The 22,447-nt window shown below is 56.2% G+C and overlaps 2 protein-coding genes across 4 annotated transcripts; one reads left to right on the top strand and one right to left on the bottom strand.

Annotated features, from left to right (window-relative positions):
• The first annotated feature begins 391 nt into the window (after positions 1 to 391).
• Positions 392 to 5,462, top strand: Emilin3 (elastin microfibril interfacer 3). 2 transcript variants are annotated; one of them, XM_076849094.1, is made up of 4 exons: positions 392 to 558; positions 1,663 to 1,785; positions 2,947 to 3,170; positions 3,817 to 5,462. In XM_076849094.1, exons 1-4 carry the CDS (start codon positions 392 to 394, stop codon positions 5,460 to 5,462), a joined length of 2,160 nt encoding a protein of 719 aa, XP_076705209.1. The 2 variants fall into 2 exon arrangements, with proteins under 2 accessions (XP_076705209.1, XP_076705208.1); XM_076849093.1 differs by having other exon boundaries at positions 3,676 to 5,462.
• Positions 5,463 to 7,374: 1,912 nt separating this feature from the next.
• On the bottom strand, positions 7,375 to 19,098 carry Lpin3 (lipin 3). Of its 2 annotated transcripts, none has more exons than XM_076849091.1 (19): positions 18,763 to 19,098; positions 17,628 to 17,723; positions 16,409 to 16,683; positions 16,116 to 16,199; positions 15,238 to 15,358; positions 14,738 to 15,077; positions 13,895 to 13,994; positions 13,596 to 13,756; positions 13,112 to 13,205; positions 12,922 to 12,991; positions 11,173 to 11,265; positions 11,054 to 11,097; positions 10,296 to 10,434; positions 9,045 to 9,193; positions 8,756 to 8,842; positions 8,162 to 8,314; positions 7,868 to 7,982; positions 7,683 to 7,786; positions 7,375 to 7,519 (listed from the first exon to the last, which is right to left on the bottom strand). In XM_076849091.1, exons 1-19 carry the CDS (start codon positions 18,952 to 18,954, stop codon positions 7,375 to 7,377), a joined length of 2,562 nt encoding a protein of 853 aa, XP_076705206.1. In that variant the 5' UTR covers positions 18,955 to 19,098. The 2 variants fall into 2 exon arrangements, with proteins under 2 accessions (XP_076705206.1, XP_076705207.1); XM_076849092.1 differs by having other exon boundaries at positions 16,116 to 16,196.
• Positions 19,099 to 22,447: the final 3,349 nt, after the last annotated feature.

The following is a 22,447-nucleotide window of genomic DNA, read 5'->3' as shown; positions in this document are numbered from 1 at the left end:
GGCCTGCGCCCCGCCACCCGGGAGCTGTTCCCTTTTGAACCTCTTGCTTGCAGCGGCCCCTCGGGCGTCAGCTCCGAGCTGAGGCTGGGGGCCGGCGGCGGAGGAGGGGGCTGGCGGAGCCCAGCGGCGCGGCCCCAAGTTTATGCTAATCCGCGCAGAGCCCGCCTCCCGCCTCCCCTCGGCGGCCCCAGCCACGAGCAGCGCCGGCCACTCGGAGGGACGCAGCCGCCGCGAGGCGCCAGGCGCCAGGCGGCCAGTGAGCTAGCTCGGGGGCCGCGGGTGGCGGAGGGACCGGGCGGGCCAGAGGAGGAGGTGGCGCGGAGCGGCGCGGCGGGTGGACATACACCCGCGGCGGGCAGCGCGCGAGGCCAGGTGGAGACACGGGGCCGCGATGGCCCGTCGTCTCCTGCCAGTCTGGCTGTGCGCCGTCGCGGCGCTGCTCTCGGGGACGCAGGCCAAGGGCACCCCGCTCCTCGCACGGCCCGCGCCGCCCGGTGCCCCCCGCTACAGCCTCTACACGACGGGATGGCGCCCGCGGCTGCGCCCGGGGCCGCACAAGTAAGCGCGGGCGTGCGGCGGCGGGAACCGGGAGGGATGGGCCCGCGCAGCGCGCCTCCGCTCCCACCTGCCTCGACCCGCTTGGGGGCGTCGAGGCCCCGGCACCCCGGGCAGCGGCACGAAGGGGGCGGCGCCCCGGGTCGAAGCCTTGCAGGGCGGGCTCCCCCACGCTCCAGGAGGCTGCCGGGCTGGCGAAGAAAAAAAAGCCTAAGGGGGCCCGGCGAGGCGCTGGGATCCTGGCAGTGCCCGCGGAAACCTTTCCAGCGAAATAACATTTTCCAGCTGCGCTGTGTGCAAACTCCTGGGCGAAGCCGACCAGGTGGAGGGAGCTGCGGAAGGGCGGTCGGTGCCAGGAGCGCGGGGTTTTTCCCTCGCGACGAGGCCTCCCATCTCTCCCCTCCCTGCCAGGTAGGAGATGGAGCTGTGCGTCTCTAGGAGCTGCTCCCTCTCCTGTGGTCAGCCCCCAGCAGGCCCTTGGGAGCCCCGATGTAACTGGGCCACAGAGGAGATGGGGGTTCCTGAGTGCGTGTTCTGAGAGAGAGGGGCGTCCACAACGGTCAGCTCATGCCTGAATTTGAATGCTAGTTAAATCTGAGAGGTCTTGGAGGAGGAGACTGCCTAGGCCCGGAGCCAACACTGAGTGGGCCTGAGCACATCAGAGCAGGCTTCCTGGAGGAGATGGCACAAGACCTGGTCCCAGCGAGGAAATGAGCAAAGGCAGGGGCTGGAGAGCTATGCCAGGGGAGGAAGGAGAAGCCTGGTCTCAAAGGAGCCACAAAGTCGGGATCTCCAAGCCTCTGAGGTCAAGATACACAGTTTGAAGGAGTTGGAGGGTGGGAGATGTGGCAAGGCACTTGAAGAATCTGGGCTAGGTCTGTCCCGGGGTCAGGGGGGCACCACACCAGGTTCTCTTAGCCAGTGGCCAGCCACCCAGGACACAGAGACCAGAGAGAACAGTGGGACTGGGCCCAACCCAGAATATCCTGGATCCCAGGCAAGGGGGTTCTGGTCTCCTCCTGAGACCGAAAGGTAGAGGTAAGACGGTAGGTCCTCAGTGGGCCTGGCTCTGGCCAGATATTCCAGGGATGGCGTTTTCCCCTGTAGGGCACTCTGTGCGTACGTGGTGCGTAGGAACGTGACCTGCGTCTTACAGGAAGGAGTGGAGAGCTACATAAAGGCGGAGTACCGGCAGTGTGGATGGGGCCCCAAGTGTCCTGGGACAGTCACGTGAGTTCACCCCAGGCTCACTCTCTCTAGAGCTCTGGGCACAAGCCCAGGTTCTGCCTTCAGCTGAGAGCAGAGCTGTCTCCATAAGGGGCTGCAGGTCTTTAGACTCCAAAGAGCCCACCTGTTCCCACACAGGCCACAGTGGTCAGGTCCCAGAGGAGGGGCCAGGGAGGACCCAAAGGTTTTGAACCTGTGGCAGGACATCACTTAGGGATACCGGAGCAGGTTAGAGCCCTGAAACCATAGGAGAACAAGAGAAAGGTGCCTAGGAGAGAAGCAGTACTAGTCCAGAAGGAAATGATGGAGGCAGAAGGTAGGGGGAGGAAGAGAACAGCAGGTCACTCAGCCAGTGGTTGATGCCACAGGGGGCCTGGGCCAAGCCATGGAAGACTGTGGCAACCATGAGAAGGTAGGCCAGAGATGAGGGTGGAAGCCATCATGCCCACGCTTAGGTCAGAAACGCTTCATGGGAGGGCCCATGATGCTGCAGATGTGATGCCCAGGTCTTCTTTTGGAGTTCAAGTGTGCATCTGGAAACACACCTGTGTTCCAGTGTGTCAGTGGGTGAACAGGTACATGGCTGAACAGGCGAGGTCCCTGATGAGACCTGCCCCCATCCTTCAGCCTTCCCCTGCTTGCTCAGAACCAGAGTGCTACCAGCTTCTGACCAGAGATGAGTTCCTGGAGTAGGCTGGAGAGGAACAGAAAGACTACCAAGAGCTGGTGGGAACCAGGCATGGCCTCAGGGCAGTGAGAGGGACTGCTGGCCTCAATTCTAGGGCACACACCTCCAGGGAGGGCTGAGGCTTCATCAGAGTTCTCCGAGATACTACCGAAGCCTGAGTGGGATTTCTTGTGGCAGCATGAGCTAAAGAAGGTCCAAGTGGTCTTGGGAAGGTTGGGGCTAAGTCCTTGCTAGCCTTTTTCCCAAGCAAGCAGAGAAGTAAAGGCTTCTACCTGCATTCTCCACTCACTGAACTCAGAGCTGCCCCACCACTCCAGTCTGTTACCTTAAACACCAAAAAAGGAAAACCCAAGGGGTGGCGTGGAGGTGGGGAGAAATCCAAACTTTATGCAAGTGTCCACGGATGGCCCTAAATATCAACTAGGGGCAGGAATCTCAGCTCACAGGTGCAGGACCCTCTCCCCTTCCTGGCCCAGGTATCGCACAGTGATCAGACCCAAATACAAGGTTGGCTACAAGACAGTGACAGACCTTGCCTGGCGCTGCTGTCCTGGCCTCACTGGAGAAGGCTGCCCTGAGCATCTCACGGACCATGGGGCTCACTCACCACATCTGGATTCTGAACCCCAGATTCCCTCAGGGAAACTGGGCCCAGGCCCCAGGCCTCCTTCTTACAGCAGAGCAGCCCCAAGCCCTGATGGTGAGTCTGCCTCTGGACATCTTCCAAGGTGATCAGGTTTATTGGGCTCAGTGGAAGGGCAGGGAAGGGTCTGGTCCAGGCTTGCTGAGCTCTGGCAGGCCCAGAGAGGGGGTACATCTCTTATGGGGCACGAAAGTGAGCCCTCAGGCCCCACCCCTGAGCCCAGCCTCAAAGCTGAGGGAGCCATGGCTGGCCAGAAGGTAGACTTAGATCAGAAACCTTGGACTGGGCGCAGTGGAGCACACCTGTAATTCCAGAGGCTCAGGAGGCTGAGGCAGGAGGATCATGAGTTCAAAGCCAGCCTCAGCAAAAGCGAGGTGCTAAGCAACTCAGTGAGACCCTGTCTCTAAATAAAATACAAAATAGGGCTGAGGATGTGGCTCAGTGGTCAAGTGCCCCTGAGATCAATCCTAGGTACCTAAAAAAAAAAAAAAGAAAGAAAGTATCTTGGGTGACTGGGTCAGTTGGTGATTCTTTTCCTGGGGTCTCTCCTCTTCTTTCCCAGGAAGAAAAGGCCCAGGGCTGTTTGGTGAGAGGCTGGAACGCCTGGAGGGTGATGTCCAGCGCCTGGCACAAGCATATGGGACTCTCAGTGGCCTGGTGGCCAGCCACGAGGACCCTAACAGGATGAGTGGTGGCCCCAGAGCTCCTGCTGCCCCTGTGGGCTTTGGTGTCATCCCCGAGGGTCTTATGGACTCAGGAGACAGACCTGGAGGATCACTCACACCTCCCCTGGGCGAAATTCTGAGCAAGGTGACAGAAGTGAGCAACACACTACAGACCAAGGTGCAACTGCTGGATGAAGTGCACGTGCTGGCCCTTGGCCATGAGGCCCACCTGCAGCGGCTGCAGGAAGCCCCTCCAACCCCACTGACCTCCCTGGCTCTGCTGGAAGAATATGTGGACCAACGGCTACAGCGACTCTGGGGTAGCCTGTTGGATGGCTTCGAGCAGAAGCTGCAAGGCGTCCAGAGTGAGTGTGACCTGCGTGTGCAGGAGGTGCGGCGGCAGTGTGAGGAGGGCCAGGCGGCCAGCCAGCGGCTGCACCAGAGCCTTGATGGCCGGGAGCTGGCCCTTCGCCGGGAGCTCTCACAACTGGGCACTAGGCTGCAGGGCCTGAGTGTAGCTGGCAGGGGCAGCTGCTGCAGCCAGCTGGCCTTGATCAGTGCCCGTGTGGACAGCCTCGAGAGTAACCTGCAGGCAGTCACCAAAGCCCAAAGGGGCCCTGGCACCCCTGCTGGGGATGAGCTTGCACACCTGTCTGCTGCCACGATTGAGGGAGGTGTGGATGGGCTGCTTGAGGGCCTGGAGGCCCTCAATGGGACAGAGAATGGAGTGAAGGGCTGCTGTCTGAGGATGGAGACCAGAGGCTGGGGTGTGAGTGGCTTTGGGTCTATGCTGGAAGAGCGGGTACAGAGCCTAGAGGAGCGCCTGGCCACACTGACTGGAGAGCTAAGCCACGACAACGCCCCGCCAGGCAGGTCGCCGCGGCCCCTCGTGCAGACAGAGCTGGCGGTGCTGGAACAACGGCTGGTCTCACTGGAGACCTCATGCACCCCCAGTACCACCTCAGCCACTCTGGACAACCTCATGGCAGAGGTGAAGGCCTGGCAGAGCCGGAGTGAGGCCCTCCTGCGCCAGGTGGCCAGCCACACAGCTTTGCTCCAACAGCTCAATGGTACTGTGGCCGAAGTCCAGGGACAGCTGGCAGAAGGGACCGGCAGCTCACTCCAAGGTGAGATCACTCTGCTGAAGGTCAATCTGAACTCGGTGAGCAAATCGCTCACAGGCCTCAGTGACTCGGTCAGCCAGTACTCTGACGCTTTCCTGGCTGCCAACACGTCTCTGGATGAGCGGGAACGCAAGGTGGAAGCTGAAGTCCATGCCATCCAGGAGCAGGTCAGCAGCCATGGCTCAAGGCTTCAGGCTGGCCACAGGCAGGTCCTGAACCTGCGAGGAGAGTTGGATCAACTCAAGGCCGGTGTGGCCACGGTGGCAGGGAGCCTCAGCCGCTGCCAGGACACAGCCCAGGAACTTCAGCATGCAGTGGGTCACTTTGACCAGCGGGTGGCACAAGTGGAGGGTGCATGTGGGAGGCTGGGCCTGCTGGCCGCCAGCCTGGACAGCTTGCCTGCAGAGCTGCTGAGGTCCAGGGAAGGCCTGTGGGGCCACGTAGACCAGCTGAATCGCACTCTGGCCCAGCACACGCAGGACATTGCCCGCCTTCAGGATGACCTGTTGGACTGCCGGGCCCAGCTGGCTGAGCAGGTGAGGCCAGGGCCAGCCAACTAGGCAGGCTGGACAGGATCTAAGCCCAGATCCCACCAACTGTGGGAACAATGTCCCAGAGCCCCCCTTACCCAGCAGCACCTCCCAGCCTTCTCTGTCCAGCCTACATGCCACTTCAGAGGCCACTGGATGAATGGTCTTGGTTCACCTCTGCACAACTGTCCCAGCCATCAAAAGCCAGTGCTTCACAAACTGGACAATTCAGGATAGTGGTCAAGGCAAGGTCATGGAGCCTGAAGGCCAGAGTCACAGCACACATTCCAGAGTCTGCAACTTGCTCTTCTGCAGACACACCAGAGTTAGCAGCTGTACAACTCTGGGCCCATTCTCAGACAGGGACCACCCCCAGTTCCCTCTGCCTACGAGGGGCAGTTAAAGCGCTTGGGGGCTTCTGTCACTAGTTGTTGTCTTCAGGAAGGTGATTCCCACAGGAACTGTTGTCACATCTGGCAGCTTCACAGATGCCGTTTCTGAGGGACTGGAGACTACCAGGTGTTTCCAGCTCCCCCCTCCCTGTGTCCTTTAGGACAGAACAGCAGCACAGAGATGCAACCTAAAGTTTTCTTTATTCCTTTTGATCCTCCCTCAAGGTGAGGGCACAGGCAGCTGTAGACGCTCACAAAAGGAAGCATTGTTTGGAGATGATACCCCAATGTCTCCCTTTCCTTTCCTTCCCTAAACAAGTTTTCAGAGCACTCTGGGGCCTGTAGGATCCTTTCCTTCCAGTTGGGGGAAAATCTTTCCCCAGGTCAGTACTTCTCACCCAAGAGTGGCCTTCATGGGTATCAGGGCCTGAAGGAAGCCAGACCCTGAGAGGCAGGCCACAGCTGGAGTTCAAGGGGTCTAGGCCTTGCTTTTAACACCCTTGTCAGCTCCCAGCCCTGCCAAAGGTTCACAGAGTGGTGAGAAATTCACAGGACAATTGGAAAAAGCAAGTTGTCCTCAGAGACTCTGGTGTCTGCTGGGGCTCCTGGACTCAGTTTCCCCCGAGTAGCATGGGCCTCCTGTGCTGTTTGCAGGTCCCATGGCCCTGCCTTCTGGTTTCTGGACATTCAGTGTTATGCCCTCCTCTCGGGCACTGTTGGAGGAGGGCAGATTCTGAATTAAAGCTTTTAGCCAGTCTAAGGTGCTTTCTTCAAAGACAGCGTCAGCCTCGCATCCCCACAGCACATCAGGCACGTGCTTGCTTAACAGCTATGCACAGAAATGACCAATGGAGGCCAGAGCAGGGTGGTCAGCAAACACCATTTCCCCTGGCAGGGTTGGTGGCTGAGTCCTCAGGGAATGGGCTGAGAGGATCAGGGACATGCTGGAGAGCGGGGTTGGGACAAGCAGGAGCCACACTCTCTCAGCCCTCAAGTACCCCTGAATCCCCTTTCCCTGACTTCAGAGGCACCGTGGAGTATCCAGGCCTGGGACTGAGATACCAGGGTACCAGTGAGGGGAAGCAGTGATGCCTGGCTCAAGAACTGTGGACCAGAGCAGGGCCACGTAAAAGTCTGGCTTCGGATGGTCCAGGCTAGGGCCCCAGAAGGAGCCGGGGGAGTACTGTGTTCTTTCCAGGTGTCACTCAGTCACCCCTGCTGCTGCTGACCCCCTCTCTTCCCCTCAAGTCTCAGTGGGGCTTCTCTCTTCTCTCTGTGCTATCAGGAGTTGAGGCAAGGTCTCAGGGTAGCATCAAGGGCATAGAGAAGAAGGTAAGGTGAGAAACATCTAGTTGCCACAGTTCAGGGCCCTGCTGAAGCCTGGAGCAGCTGCTCCACCTGCTTCAGCTCACAGAGGAGGTAGGGTCCCTGTGGTCGCCCGTCCACCTGCAGCCCTCTTCTTCCCCATAGCACCGAGCTTCCAACCCCCATGCCCTAGATACCCTGTCAATCCTGGGCCAGGCCAGGGAGGAGGGGCCTCCAGAGAAGGTTCAGGCAAGGGAGTCAAAGTCCACGGCAGGCAGGGGCTTCCGCCAGTAGCAGAAACTGCTGTATTCAGGGTTGGCCAGGTCTGCGCAGGCTCCACGAGCCACAGGCGGGAAGAGGAGCTCCACGGCCTCACTGAGCCGCTCGTACCTGTGGGCACAACAGAGCCTGAGCAGGGCCAGGCCTTGGCCCGCACCTCGGGAAGAGGGGACTCAGGATCCTGCCGGGGAGGAGGTAAAATTGGGGCCCAGGGAGAGGCCAAGGTATGAGGATGTGACAGGGCAAGGGACGTGTTGGCAGGGCTGGGCCTCACGTGGACTTGTGGTTCTTCATGAGTTCCTGGATGAGCTCTCCACGGGGGTTGACTGTGAAGATCCGAGATTCAGGTAGGCCCACCTGCCGGTAGGCAAAGACATCCTGTGGAGGACAAGGGCAGTGGGACTGAGGCCACTGGGGCTGGAGAAGGGGGGCTCAGCCCTGGGGAGGGAGCACACTCACGTTGGGCCTGTTCCCAAAGGCTGCATAGAAGGGTTGTCCATGGGGCAGAAATAGCTGCTGGATGTCACTCAGGCAGGCGACCTTGAACACCTCTGGCTTCTTCTCGATTACCTCCCTGGGACAGCCATGGCCACAGCCAGGGAAGGAGGCCAAGGAGGAGCAGAAACCAGAGGGGCAGGGGCAAGTGACATGGGGTCTGATCCGGCCCGGCCGACACCCATGACTGAATGCTGGCCTGGTTGCACCTGTCCCTCCCTCAGGGGCCTTGGGCTTGTTTTATGTAGGGGTGGTTACCTGTGGAGGGCCGAGAAGAGGCTGCTGGGAGATAGCAGGATGGGGCCCTTGGGGAGGCCACAGCCGTCCTCGCTCACCCACTGCAGGTAGCCCTTGGTAAGGTCAGCCATGCCGATGGCCCGTGCTGAGCAATACAGGAATTTGTACCCATTTCTGGAGGGTGGAGGACATGTTGGCACAGAGCCATCAGAGACTAGCCACTCTCATCCTGTCCCCTTGGCCTCATCCAGTTCAGCCCAGCCTAACCCTGGGGCTCAGGTCTACAAACTCAGAGGACTTTGCAGAGGGAGGTGGGAGGACTCAGGAAGAAGGGCTAGGCCAGGGCTGAAAGAAGTGACCTTAGTAGCTGTCCTAGCTAGAAGGAACATGGACCTAGTTCCGAGGCCCAGTGGACCAGGACGGAGGAGGGCTTACCCCTGGCCTGAGACCAGCAGGCAGACAGCTCACCAGGAAGAGGGTCTCAGTGCTCCATGGACCTGCTAATCTGCCTCCCTTGTGGGCCCTGTTGTTTCCCAAACCTGGCTTCCAGGGGCAGAGGTCAGGATGGCCTAAGCACCCTTTCACTCCGTGCCTTAGCCCCAACCCAGCACTCACAGGTGGATTTTGTGGTAGAGACTGGTGATGCCCTGATGTGTCCAGTCTTTCCCCAGCTGGGGCAGAATGTGGCCCAGAGCATCTGACCTACAGACAGAGAAGAAGAGTCACTCTGAGGCTGTCCTACATGGCCCTCCTCTTCCATGTGTATAACCCAGTGGGGCCCAGCCCTCAGCCTCAGGATGGCCTACGGGAAAGGAGGGCCTTCCACACTGTCTCCCCACCCCTACACAGACCCAACGGAGTCCCCAGGCCCTCCTTCCCCTCCCCCTGGCCAGCTGGGCCTCACTTGGTGATGGTGCCATCAATGTCGGAGATGACCACCTTGTCGTCCCATTTCCACAGGTAGATGGTGGCCTTGCAGCGGCAGGTGCCCTGGTACTGGGTGGTCACACTGAAGACCACATCATTGGCACCTTCATGAAGGTTCAGGCGCCGCTGGGGCCAGGTAAAGAGGGGCACGTTGTGATCCAGTGTCGCCAGGCATTATCCACCCCTCTCCAACCTTTGACCCCCATGGGCTTCTCATTCTCCTCTTCCTCCCAGCTCAGGACCCTTCCTGAAGATAGCCAGACACACGCATGTGGGCAGAGGATGCTCATGCTGGCTAGGGTCCCGCAGAGTGCGGGGCACAGGAGCCCTGACCTCCCCGTACTCTCCGAGATGAGTCTCAGACAAGCCATGCCTGTGATTTGCCTAGGTCAAGGGTCAGCCCCAGGTTGGGGCTACTTTTGGCAGGGAGAAACCCCACTCCACAGATGGAGTCCTGTGGGGGTCTTCACAGAAAGCCTAATGTACCTGACTCAACATTCCCTTAAAGAGAGACCCAGGCCAGCCAGGTACAGTGGCACATTCCTATCCGCCCAGGAGGCTGAGGCAGGAGGTTTATAAGTTCAAAGCCAGCCTCAGCAACTTAGTGAGGCCCTGTCTCAAAATAAAAAGGCCTGAGCATGTGGTTCAGTGGTTAAGTGCCCCTGGACTCAATTCCCAATACAATCCCCCTCAAAAAAAAAAAAAGCAGGCCTATATGTGATCCACTGAGAAAAACAGAGGCAGCTGTTTACCAAAGCCAGTTGGCTGACCCTGAGATGTGTGTGAGCCTGCACCAGGCTGGTCAGAAACCTCCTAGATCCCTTCTGACCATGGAGCCACACACAAAGAAAAGTGTCCCTGTTACAAGTGCCACCCATTTGAGCTCGGGGACCATGTGACTTGAAGGACTGGTGTTGCTAAAATACAAAGGGCCGTTATCAGCATCTGATTCCATTGATGTGGCTTCCAAAGGCAAACCCAGAGCCAACCAGGTCACTGCAGGTAGATATCTCAGGAGGATACAAGAGAGGACTTTTCCAATCAGAGCATCCCACAAAGAAATGGGCTGGCATGGGAAGAAGTGAGCCCCTGCCTCTGGCCTTTAGGACAGCTGCCCAATGGATGGATTCTGGCCTTTGGTAACCAGTCTCAGCTCAGCTCTGCAATTCTGGGACAGATTTAGCTCAGCCCTGCTCCTGCTAGAAACACACCGTGGGCACATACTTACAATCTGATTAGAAGTGAGGCGCAGGGATTTCTTGTAGGTGAGCATGCAGGCTGGAGTGCAGGGTGGTGGAAGGGGGACCTCGAGGATCACAGGGCTGTCTGGGGCATCGTCCTCACTGCTTAGGACTTCAGTCTTCTCCCTGCAGGCAGAGCGGGCACTCAAGCCACCTCCCCCATGCAAAGGTGCTTCCCTTAAGTAAGTGCTTACTCTTGGCCCAGGCCCTGAGCAGCCTGGAACCTGTCCCTGACACTCCCGAGGCTGCACCTCCCTCTAGGGGTCACCTGTGTGGGGTGGTGACAAACACCTGGGTGATGGCTGGCAGTATCCACCCCAGCAGGTAAAAGCAGATCAGTGCCCAACCTCAGTGTGTCTCCACGGCCAGCACGCAGGGCCTGCTCTGGAGATGCTTATGTGGGATAATAAGCCCCTAATGTGTGTCTTGGGGCTTTTTCCCAGGCTCCCCTTCTTTGGCTTCAGCCAACCCATCCTCAGGAGGCTGAGTCGCATCAGAGGTGAAAAAAGGAGGCCAGATCAGCCAGTTCCTGTGGGATAGGGGAGAGAGTGGCTTCACCCCTCTTCAGCATGGAAGCCGCTTATCTGAGTGCCTGTTCCTTCCCTGCCATTTCCTGGCTGAGGGACATTCGATGTGTCTCTAGGTCCCAGTTTTCCCATCTGTGAAGTGGGAACATTCTCAAGGAAAAAGAACCACGGCCTGGCCCCAGGCCCCAGCTGCAAAGTCACCAGCGGGTCCAACTCACCCCTGCTGCTCCCTGGCTGTGGTTTTCTCCCTCTGGGCACTGCGCTGTAGGAAGAAAATCCATCACTGGACGGCCTCCAGCCCCGTGCTGGCCCCACCTCCTGAACCATGACCACCTACCTCCTCCGCTGGGAAGTCCCTGCGGCGCCAGGAAAACCACCACCGCCCACCCTTCCGGGGCATCTTCTCCCTCTCCAGCTTGTCCACGGTACTCTGTGGGCAGATGAAAACCATGGCCGTTCTTTCCGTACCCCACACACCTTCCTTACATTGCCCTTGGGACTCCCACAAGCCCAGAGTCTAGGCCAACCCTTCGGCCAGGTGCTGTCAACATCTGGGGGCTGAGGAACGGTGTTCACTTTCCTCCTGAGAAGTGGTGACTCATGGAGCTGTGCATAGGAAACTAAGGGCCGTTCCCATCCCCCAGCCTGACCCAGCCTGACCCAGCCCAACCACAGCCTGCCCTCCACATCTTGTGAGTCAGTCCCCTTGCTAGAGGGCCAGAAGGTAGAGCTGCTTTGGGAGTTTCTCAAGAACTGGTCCTCCACATGTGATGCTACCAAGTGGCGGCAGGAAGGACAGTCTATAGCCGGGACACCCTTCAACCTCCAAGATAGACACAGGTGGCCTCCTGAGGCCAGGGATCCTATTTCACGAAGAGCCTCCTTTTCTGTATGTTCCCATCACTGTTTAATTGGGGGGAAACCACCTGGTGAAAAATGCAGATTAGATCTGTGCTAGATAATTTCAGGGAGAGCCCAGATCTAGGCCCACCAGACACATTAGCGTTTTCCAGAAGCAGAACCCGGAACCTAAGTCGGTAGGACATGTTGGGCCACCTAGCATACCCCTTTTACTGGGGACAGGCTCATGGTGGGGGGGGGGGGTTTCAGGAGCATCACATGGTGGATTTGTTTGAGTAAGGCAAAGGGAACCAATTTAGGGGGTTTCCTTCTCATGGGCTCTGGGCACTAGCTCAGACCCAGAGCCAGCCAGAGGTTGGAGCTGAGTGTCACCAAAGGGAAGCACCAGCTATCAACATCTGGTTGGTAATGCTCTTTGGACAAGCCTAACTGAACCAAGAGCCGTGGGCCAGGCAAGAGGAGGCCCTGGATGACTCCCAGAGAGGCAGCAGTACAGGCCAGCTGGCACTGCTCAGGAGGGAATGTCCTCTGAGAGAAGGGCAGATGGCCCAGGAAGGGTGGAGATTCTGGGAGGGAATGAAGAAGCTGCGTCCCTTCCCAACTCCAGGCATCCATACATGCCATTCTCTGCCCCAACCTGCTCGAGCCCCACTCATCCTCCAATCTGCCCAGTGTGCACACGCCTAGCAGCTCCTGCCATTGTAGGCCCTGGGAGTACCCTCTCCTTTCCAGCACTCAGCTGAATTTTATGTTCATTTGATGATTCTTTTATTTGCTCCATCTTCCTAGGGGGTGGAGACAGTTTCTATTTGATTCGAGACTATGCCCAGTCTGGGCCTGGTCATTCGAGGTGCTCAACACGTGCTGATCCCATTCAGCTTGAAAGGGAAGAGGAAAAGTGGGCTGCCCATCTCCCAGACCTCATCTTTCAGATCCCAAATCCTCCTGTCTAAGGCAAATTCCAGTTTAGGCATCTGTCAGAAGTGTATCCCCCTCTGGTTTGCCCTGAGCTCCTTTGAAGTAAAGTCCAAACCCAACAGGATCCAGCCTTGCTTAGGAAACCTGGGAAGGGTGGGGCAAGGCTGGGGGGACCTCAGTCTCCTCTCTCAGAATGGGTCTTGTAGTTAGTAGCCACAGGCTCCCAGGCCCATCCCTGCTCACCCTCCACTTCCTTGCCAGGGCCTCCTGACCCCAAGCTACAGTCCCATTGTGTGCTAACCATTACCTCAGGCAAGTTCTTCTGAAAGGCTTGTAGGGAAAGGATCATGGGGGCAGCCACAGCCCAGTTATAGTGCCTGGAGAGAGAGAGAATAGGGTATTGAGGCTGCAGCAGTCTCAGGGTCATGGAATTGGGAACTTCAGGCCACCTGCACCCACACACCCCACCCCACCCCACCCCGACTCCCGCTACTTACTTTTTATTGATTTTCACCACTAGGTTTGGATCATCCAGGAGTCCGGGATTTTTAGTGAGGTCCTGGTAGGAGACCACATGCTGATTGAATTTCTCTGGGCATAGAGGTGGAGAGTGAGGGGTGAGGCTGGCACATCCCACGTACGACCCACTGCCCACGTATGACGCCAGGCTCCCCACACTCTACCACATACCTCCTACCAGTTGGTTCTCTGACCTGACAGGGTTCCTCCCCTCCTACAGGTGTTTTTTTTGTACCTGATCCCACCCCAGGAATCAAGAGATAAGTCACAGCTCAGTGTCAAGCCCCTGTCTGGCGGGACTTAGGAACGCCCCGTCCCTGCTGGTCGAGAATGAGTTCCACCGGGCGCAGCCTGACCTAGTCTCACAGCTCTGGTGCCCCGCCCCAAGGGGTCTTCTGCCCTCTCCTGTCCTTTGGGATCTGTGCTTATCCTCAGAAGGGCTCAGTTTGTGGATGAACATACCCAGGGAGATATCCCGGCTGTCAGCCAGTCCACCGCAGAGGGACAGCGTTATGGTGTCCACGGAGTCCAAAGTGGATTCTGGCACAGGTTTGGGGTTAGTGTTTCCCAGGAGCTTCTGGCTGCTGGGTTCACTCCACCTCCTTGCCCCAAGCCCACAGTCACTGGGGATGAAGGGTCAGTAGTGACATAAATACAGAGAAGGGAGACATGGGTTCGCATACCTCCCTGGCCATTGACAGCAGATCTGTGGCCCCACAGGCCCCAGTCCCAAGACACCCCGGCACCCAGATCCCAGGCACCTCTGGGGGAAGTAAAGGGCTGCGTTCTCAGAGTCCAGGGAAGACAAGTCATCCAGGTAGATGTCACTGGGGCCCAGATGCTGGCTTCTCTTCAGGGAACCTGAGGACAGAGAAGGGGACACTGAACATGGCTCAGTAGTGAGCAGCACACGCCCCTTGCCTGTGAACAGCCTAAGGCCGTGCTGGCCAACAGAACTTTCTGTGATGGCAGAAATGTCCCATGTCTGCTCTGACCAGCGTGGTAGCCCCTAGCCAGGCACATGTGGCTGCTAAGTACACTTTAAGATTAAGATTTAAAGAGAAGATTAAATTTTGCTTAATTTTAATTAATTCAATGTTACTTAGCCATATATAAGCCAATGGCTACTGATTTGGACAGTGCAGGCTGAATGTCCTCCTGCCACTCTCTGTAAATCCCAGCTCATGAATGGACAAACATCGGGCCCTGCTCATCCCCTGTCCCAACCCCCTCCCCCAGCCCGCTCAAAGCTCCAGCTGCCCTTGCTCCCCTGACATGACACCTCTCTCCCGCCTTGGCACCCCCATTCATGCTAGAATTCTCCTCCCCTGCTCCTCACCGGGGTGGATCGTGATCTCCCATCAGCTCCAGGTCACCAGCTCAGAGAGGTCCTCCCTGCCCTGGCTCCCACCACTTGCTCTGCTGTGTAGCCCACGTCTCACCTCCTTTCTTGTGTGTACATTGGCTACACCCTGCATGGTAAGCCCGTGAGGGCCGGGGCCAAGCACAGTACTGGGCCCACTTGGTGCTCAAAAGTCCCTGCAGTCCCAGAGCCCACCCAGGAGCAACATGAGGTCAGCGCCAGGGGTCCCAGCAGCACTCACCTTTCCCCGCAGAGGCCTCTGGCTGCCCAGCGGGAACAGGGCCCTCCAGGGTGGCCCAGCTCCATGATCTGGAGTCAGGAGAGAGGCCTGCATCCCCAGAGCTCTGAGTCTTGGTTTCCTCACTCTCTGGGGTGGGCAGAGGAGGGGCCAGCAGAGTCTCTGTCCATTGGGACTCCATAAACAGGCCAGCCCCTGCCCCTGTTTGCAGGATTGGGGATCCCGAAGGGTCCACGGCAGCCACAGAAGAGCAGGAGGTGCTGGGTACTTTCTGAAGAGCAGAGGTTGTCCCAGCGCCACCTTGAGGGACCACTGTGGACTCAGGCCGCTCAGCTTTGGCTACCTTCAAACAAATATGGGAAGATATGGGCTGGCACAGGATCCACCTTCCACACCCCAGAAAGCCTGTGGGGAAGTGGCCCAAATTCATCATCCCAATCCTAACCCAAAGGGCTGAGGAGCCCCTAAAAAGCAGGGAGTGGGGGTGACATGGAGGAACTTACCTTAGGCAGCCTTCCCCACGCCCACTGCATGTGGGACTCAGCTCTCAGGGGACTGGACTCTGGGGCCCGCAGCTCCAGCTCAGAGTCACTCTTAGGGGATGGTAAGCCTTCTGGTAAGAGGCTACGGGAAACAAGTACTCAGAGACCTGTGCCCCTATCAGCCAACACCCCATCACCCAGTCCAGCCCTGAGAAAAGTATTTCCAATACTTTTATGCCTGTGTTGAATTCAGAATATATAAAGAATATGTCAAGTCTAAGTCATCCCAATCCTATAAATATATAAAGAACTCCTATAAGTCAATAATAAGAAGGAAATCCAGTTTTTGTTTTTGTGGTACTGGGGATTGAATCCAGGGCCTCCCGCATGCTAGGCAAGTGCTCCATCACGGAGCTACATCCTCAGCCCTGTTTTCTTATTTTTTTATTTTGCTAAGTTGCCCTGGCTGGTCTCAAGCTTGCAGTCTTCCTGCCTCAGAGTAACTGGGATTATAAACACGTGCCACTGCCCCTCACTGGAAATCCAATTAAAAAATATATGCAAAAAATACAAAAAGGAGGGCAAGACGTGACTGTTTAATGGGTACTGGGTTTCCTTTTTGGTGATAAAAACTTCTAGAATAGCTAGTAGTGACAGTTGCGCAACATGGCAAATGTGCGTAATGCCTCTGAAGTTTGCACTTGAATTGGTTACAATGGTAAATTTTACTCTATTGTATTTTACCACAATTTCTTAAACTAGCAAAAGACTTAAACACAGAGAAATACAAATGGCTAATAAATAGATGAAATGGATTCTGTGTCGTTCGTCACCCTAAAGGTATAAAGAGAAACCTCTGCAGCCCGGAGTCCCAGCCTGCAGGCCACCCGTACACTTACCTGGCCTGGGGCGCAAACTCGCCATCAGAGTAGGGGTAGATGTCTTTGGGCTGTGGTGAGGATTCCCCTTCCAACTGAATACTGCTGAGGGAGGACAGGGAAATGTTCTCTGAGAGAGCAGGACACCCCAGGTAGGGCATGGAAGCCTGGACCTCAGGGATTGGAAAGGTGAAGCAATTAAAGCCCAGAGAGGTCAAGGAACTTACCCAGAGCCACAGCATCAGCAGAGGAAGAGAGCATTTGAACCCCAGGTTGGTGTACCCACAACCCAGCCTCCTTGGGTCTCTACACACCCTGGGGGCTCTGGCCTTGGCTTTTCCAGTGGGGACAGCTCACTCTCAGTGCCTGCCTCTAGTTCCTCAGAACTAGAATCTGCTGCCACTGCATCCTCCTTCCGCCTGGGTTTTCTCCTGCGACGCCTCTTCTTCCGCCCTGCAGAGGCCGAGCCCGCGCCCCCGATGACCAGGCCCTCGGGCTCCTTAGCTGTGCCGCGCAGGGAGTTGGAGGGAAAACCCGACAGGCCCCCCCATGGGATGGGTGAGGTACATAGGCAGGGAGGCACGTCCTCCTGTGGAGCAGAGGAGGGGCAGGGCTGAGAGGGCTTGAGCCAGGTGGGGGTGTCCTCACCCCCTCATTCAGAGCCCGACCTGAGGCCCTGGTCCTGCAGGTAGAGGTGGCAGCAGCATGGCCCTGCGGGCACTGCTGCCTACAGAGTTCCATAACAAGGGTAGAGCAGCCCCAATCCCAGGGAGCCACCCGCCACCCCAGCTGACCAGAAAGAAACCTGGGTCTTAGCCTCTTGCCTCTGCCAAGTCTGTAACAGTGGACACCTTCTTCTCCTTTAGGCCTCAGCCAGAAGCCATTTCCTCCAGGAAGCTTGCCTTGACTACCCCAAACCCCAGTTCCAACCCTCTTCACTGCAATGACCACACAGGCCCAGTATTGATGTATATGTCTCCCACATTAGTCTGGAACTTTCTTTAAGGGCAAGAATCAGCCTTCGTCTGAGTCTGCTGCATAGGGTCTGGTATACAGTAGGAGCTCAACCAAAGTTTGTTCTCACAGTTTAAACTCCTCCCTGGGCTTGTGCTGGGCCCCGCCCTCTCATGCAAATGAGGCTCCTGTTTCCTCCACCCACACACCCCTGTGCCCAGCTGCAAGGACCAGACTGAGAACAAGCCAGACCTTGTGCCTTCTGGACCGTTCTTCAATGCCCTCCTCTCCATGCTGGCCAGAGGAGGCCTCCTTTCTATCCCTCAGGGGCCCAGCTCAGGGGCCCCTCTTCTGAGACTTTCCCAACTCCCTGGCAAGCGGAGTCAGCTAGCTGCCCCTTTCTCTGGGATCCCACAGCTTATCCCCTGCCCAAGGCCAGCCTCAGGGGACTCCCCTTCATCAGACCTCAGCCAATGGAGAGCTCCCAAGGGCGGGGACAGTGATGGATTCCCAGGCTCCACCCAGAGGGGGCACCAGTGAAGGGGCAAGGCTGGCACTGAGGAGAAAGGAGACTCTCACCTCATCGCTCTCCAGCTCCTGGACAAAGAAGGCCTCCCCACTGTCCCCCAGCTTCATGTGCAGGTCCACCGGCTCCCCATTGATCTCGATGTCCACCTGTAATGGGGAGTAGTGGGCCAGGGATGCCCAGTCCACTGGCAGCTCCCTGCTGCCCCAAGCTCTGCACTGGCTGGAGCTCTCCCTCCCACCCCCACCCCAACCTTGGTATGCCTAGATGCTTGTTTATCACTTGGTTTTCATGTTCCTGTCTCTCCCACACTCCACAAGAACAGGGCTGCAGCATCCCAGCCCCCAGGTTGTTAACTGCAGGAACAAGGATGAGAATTACGACCCGCTGGGCCATCCTATGGTATTTTGTGTAGATTATCTCATTAATGGCAACACAACAAACCTTTGCAGTAGCTCCTATCATTATCTCCACTTTATGGATGAGGAAATTGAGGCTTGGGGGTTTAAGTAATTTGCGAGGAAGTAGCCTCACAGCCAGTGAGTCTAGAAACCCCAAAACTCCATAACTCACCTCTCAACCTCTGAGGTACACTGTCTCCCACAGGTTACACTTTCCTGTCACATTCTGGAAAGTTCATGGTTGCCCCATCAAGAAGGGGATTGGGTCCACCATACAGCTACTCACACATGGAACCCGGGTGCTAACACAACTTTCTATCTTGTTCTCCTGAGCCCTGTGTAGAATGTGGGTTTACAGGAACTAACCTCTGAGTATATACGTGGCCCTGAGAAAGCATTTTCAATTCCTATTTACTCTCCCAAGCCACCACTGGGCAGATAAGATCATGCACATCCGTAGCAGTGAGGGACTGGGCTGGGAGACAGAGATGACTTAGCAAGAACACAGATGAGTTCTTTGCAAGTTACAGCCAGGTCTCACAGCTGCAAAACCACGGTCGGCCTCACTGAGCTTCTTCCATGGGAAAATGGGAATAATCCCAGACCAAAACCCCCAGCCAACCCAAAAACCTTCCATGAAAACAGAAACAGGGAAATCCATGCAGAGGATGGATCCTCACCTAAGGGAGGTCCGGGTCCTCTCCTGGGACGGTCATGGCTGCCCTGTTCTAAAACCACCCTCTAACCCCCACCCACAGTGGCCACCTTGGTGACCTGGAGCACTCACCACCTTCTCCCGGGATCGCAGGACGCCCAGCTTGCCAAACCTCACGTGGAAGGGTGAGCACCGGAAGGAGCCGTCCACCTGCTTCACCACCAGCACATCGATGCCGCCACTCAGCGTGGCGGGGTTCAGACCCCGATACAGCTCCTTCATCGTCCCAAAAACTGTCCCGGCCAGCTGCCCCACGTAGTTCATGGCTGGTGCTGGCAGAGAGGCAGTGCCTCGGACCAAGGTCCCTTCGTGGGGAGGCTTCTACAGCGGACCGCCCAGATGCCCAGGCTCACTTGGTGTCCTGCCTTAGAGCAGGAGAACCTCTGCACAGAGGGGACAGCTGGGAGATGGGAGCCGCTCCCTGGCTGGCCCACCAACCTGCTGTGGGATCTCTGGACGGCTGGCTCCTTTCTCAACTGCCGATCTCCACATCTGTTAAAAACAAGGGCACAGAGTAAGACAATACCTGGGTGCCGGTGCTTCTAAATGCCATGACTCACGATAATGACCATGGGCTCAATGGGCATGGCTCACTTCATCTTCACAACAACCCTGTGCGGCTGGCAGAGCAGGTGTTATTACTCCTGTTTACAGATGAGCCACAGGAAGATCAGAGAGGTGGAGTGACTTGTCCAGGGTCTCACACCTAGGAAGGAGAGGACCTGGGTTTGAGCCCCATTATAAACTGCTGGAATGATCCAGCTGTGAAAACTGGACAGGATAGGCAATGGGGGCAGCCTCATAATAAATCAGGCCCAGGGCCCTGCTGAGTGATGGCACCCGTTTTAAAGGAAGTGGGGAGGAGGGGGTCTCTGTTTATCTAAGAAATGGGTTTCATCTGTCTTGCTGCCTCCTGGTCCTGGGAGTTGAAAGGGGCATTTTTTTGGCCATTGTGGGGGACCAGGGGTAGGAACACCTCAGGGACCTAAGACTTCTTAGCCTTGTTCCTGGGACCAGTAATCCAAGGCAGGGTCTCCCCTGTAGCTGGGGACTTAAGGCCACAAATTCCAAATTCCTTCCCACTTCCCGGGTGGGATGCCTGTTCATGGCCCACCCTGCAGTGCAGGCCCATGCCTGACCCCAGGGTCTCCAGACTATAGTTCTCAGCCCCCAGCTGCAGACCAGGACTTGATCAGATAGGCCCTCAGACCCACATTCAGGCTCTGGGCCAAAGCTTGTCCCTCCCCCAGCCAGACCGGTCCCTCCAGCTCTCCCACATCAGGCAGGGCTGGGTGAAGCAGCAGCAGAAGCGGAAGGCTGGAGGAATAGTGGAGAAAAGCCAGGGCTATAAGGAGAGCCACCTCGAAGTTGGAATGATGTCCACTCTAGCAGTGTCAGCTCAGTAGCCCTGCCTTGCTGGCCAGGCCAGTGACCTGCTGCCTGCATCTGGATGTCAAGACCCAGACTGTCCCACCTCCACAGCGCACCTGCCTCTCTTAGACCCTGTACCACAACCACACAAGACCACCCCTTGAAGAAGCTGAGTGATTTATCCTAGCTCTATTAAGCCCATGGGGCATAGTGGTTTTTTTTTTTTAAATGTGTGTGTCTGTGTGTGTGTAATGACTCATATCCAGATCTCCTAACTCCATACCATGGGCTCCTTCCAGTCCTTGGTCCCAAAACTACACCACAGTTGTCTGGCGAGGGCAACCTAGCCTACAGCAACCCTTGCACAGTCTTGTGATGCCCTGTACTAAAAATATGGTCCACAGACCGGCGGCATCATCGTCACCTGGGCACTTGTTTGGAATATAAAAACCCAGGCTCAGCTATCCCTCCTAATTTTCCATTTACATTTTAATAAGATCCCCAGGCAGTGCCTGTACCCTTTAGTGTTGGAGAACTGGAACTATCTTAGTATGCACAGTCCACAGCCTACTCTTGGAAGAGTTTGAATGACAGGATCCCCCACAGACAGCATTTCTCAGGTAATGCTGCTGTCCTGCCTGTCCTGGGATGGCAGACCAAGCAGTGGATTCCTTCAATTTATGTCAGAACTTCACAAATACGAGGCCTGATTGGAACTGCTAAAACAAAAATGGAATAAAATGAAACTCTTTGGATCCCTAACATGTCATTTTAAGTTCAAAGACTATCTTATCTTCAAGGTACCTGCCAGGTGGGTAGGTGAGAAACTGCACTTTGGTCTCTTCCTAACACTAAATTCTGTGACTGTAGGTCTGGGGAGACAGATGGACAAGGACAGATATCTATCTGATGATGGCAGGGCTCTAGAGTAATGAGCCCAGGCAAAACAGAGGACTCAGAAGCTTCCAGAAATAAAGGAGTAAGCACGGGAGGGGCAGGGCAGGGGTGGGGGCAAAGGTCTGGCCAGTGGAGGCCTATGCCTGAGCTATCTGCCCTTTATCGGACTAAAGGGCTAGAGTAGGAAAGGAAGGTGGCAGTTTAGCTTTTTCTAGTAGTTTCTCAACTTCAGCAAGACTGCCATTTGGAGTCAGAGACTCTTTGTTGTAGGGAACTGTGCATCGTAGGAGATTGTGCAGCACCTCTGTCTGATCTCTACCCATTAGATACTAGTATTATTTCCTCTCCTGCACTCCCCATTGTGACAACCAAATTCTCTCCCGACATTGTTAAATGTCTCCTGGGGGGAGGGGTGCAAAAATCGCACCAGATGAGAAGCACTGGTCTAGTAGAAAAGAGCTGAATGGCAGAAATGGGTATCCAGGGGGCACTTGGACACTACTCAGATCCACCCACGGAGTATTCTCAGACAAGTAACTTGCTGGCCTTAGTTTCCCTCCTCTGAAAAAAAACACCTCAATTCAGACCCATCTCGGTTTGAATGCATTGGGCATCTAGAATTTTCTCAACTCTATTTTCCCCTGTCCCACCAGTGGATGCTCCCCACACCCGCCTGTTTGGTACTTTGGGGGCCTCCTGTGAGACAAGCCCTAGGTTCCTCCTTTCTGCCTACACCCATCACTGAAGGTACCTTCTTTCCCCAGGACCTAGCTCTGCCTACTTGGTCTTCTCCAGACAAGGAGCTCTGCTTGGCTCCTCTATTTTATCCCCACCCTCAAACTAACATGTCTAAAATCAACCACTTCATCCTCATCCCCTGGAAGCCTGGTCACCTGAATGCCTTTCAGGACTCATTGATTGTCCTTTGATCCAAGCCCTCTGAATCCTATCCCCAGGATGTACTGTTCCAGCCCCTCCTTCCTTCTCCTGCCGTCCCAGGCCAAGGGTTTATTACCAGATGTCCTGATCATGGACATTATGGGTAAGGGGCCGTACTGCCTGGGTTCTAATCTCCACTCTGGCACTCACTAGCTGTGGCTTTGGGCAAGACACTTCATTTTTTCTGAGTCTTAGTTTAGCCTTTGAAATGGGGATATCAGGTGTGAGTAATTGATAGATAATTTGTGTAAAGCTCTGATGTGCAATAAATGCCCACATGTGTCACCTAGCAGAAGTAGCAGCATCTTTTTTTTTTTTGGCAACATGACAGTCCCACTTACCCAGGCTGATCCTGCAGGCATTGCAGTAGGTCAGCTTCTAATACACTGCTTGCAGTTGAGAGCCATTCAAATCCCCATTTTTGTAAAAGGAGCAGGTACCCCTCCCCCGCAGGCCTCACAGGGTGCCTTAATCAAGCCTCAGATCCCACTCTGGGAATGTCAACATGCCTTGCAGGGTAGCCAACAACACAGGGTAGCCAACAACTCTA

Source organism: Callospermophilus lateralis, chromosome 3 (genome assembly GCF_048772815.1).
Source record: "Callospermophilus lateralis isolate mCalLat2 chromosome 3, mCalLat2.hap1, whole genome shotgun sequence".
In the NCBI taxonomy this organism is placed as follows: Eukaryota; Metazoa; Chordata; class Mammalia; order Rodentia; family Sciuridae; genus Callospermophilus; species Callospermophilus lateralis.
The sequence above is the reverse complement of the archived record's forward strand: the minus strand, read 5'-3'. Positions and strand labels throughout refer to the sequence as shown.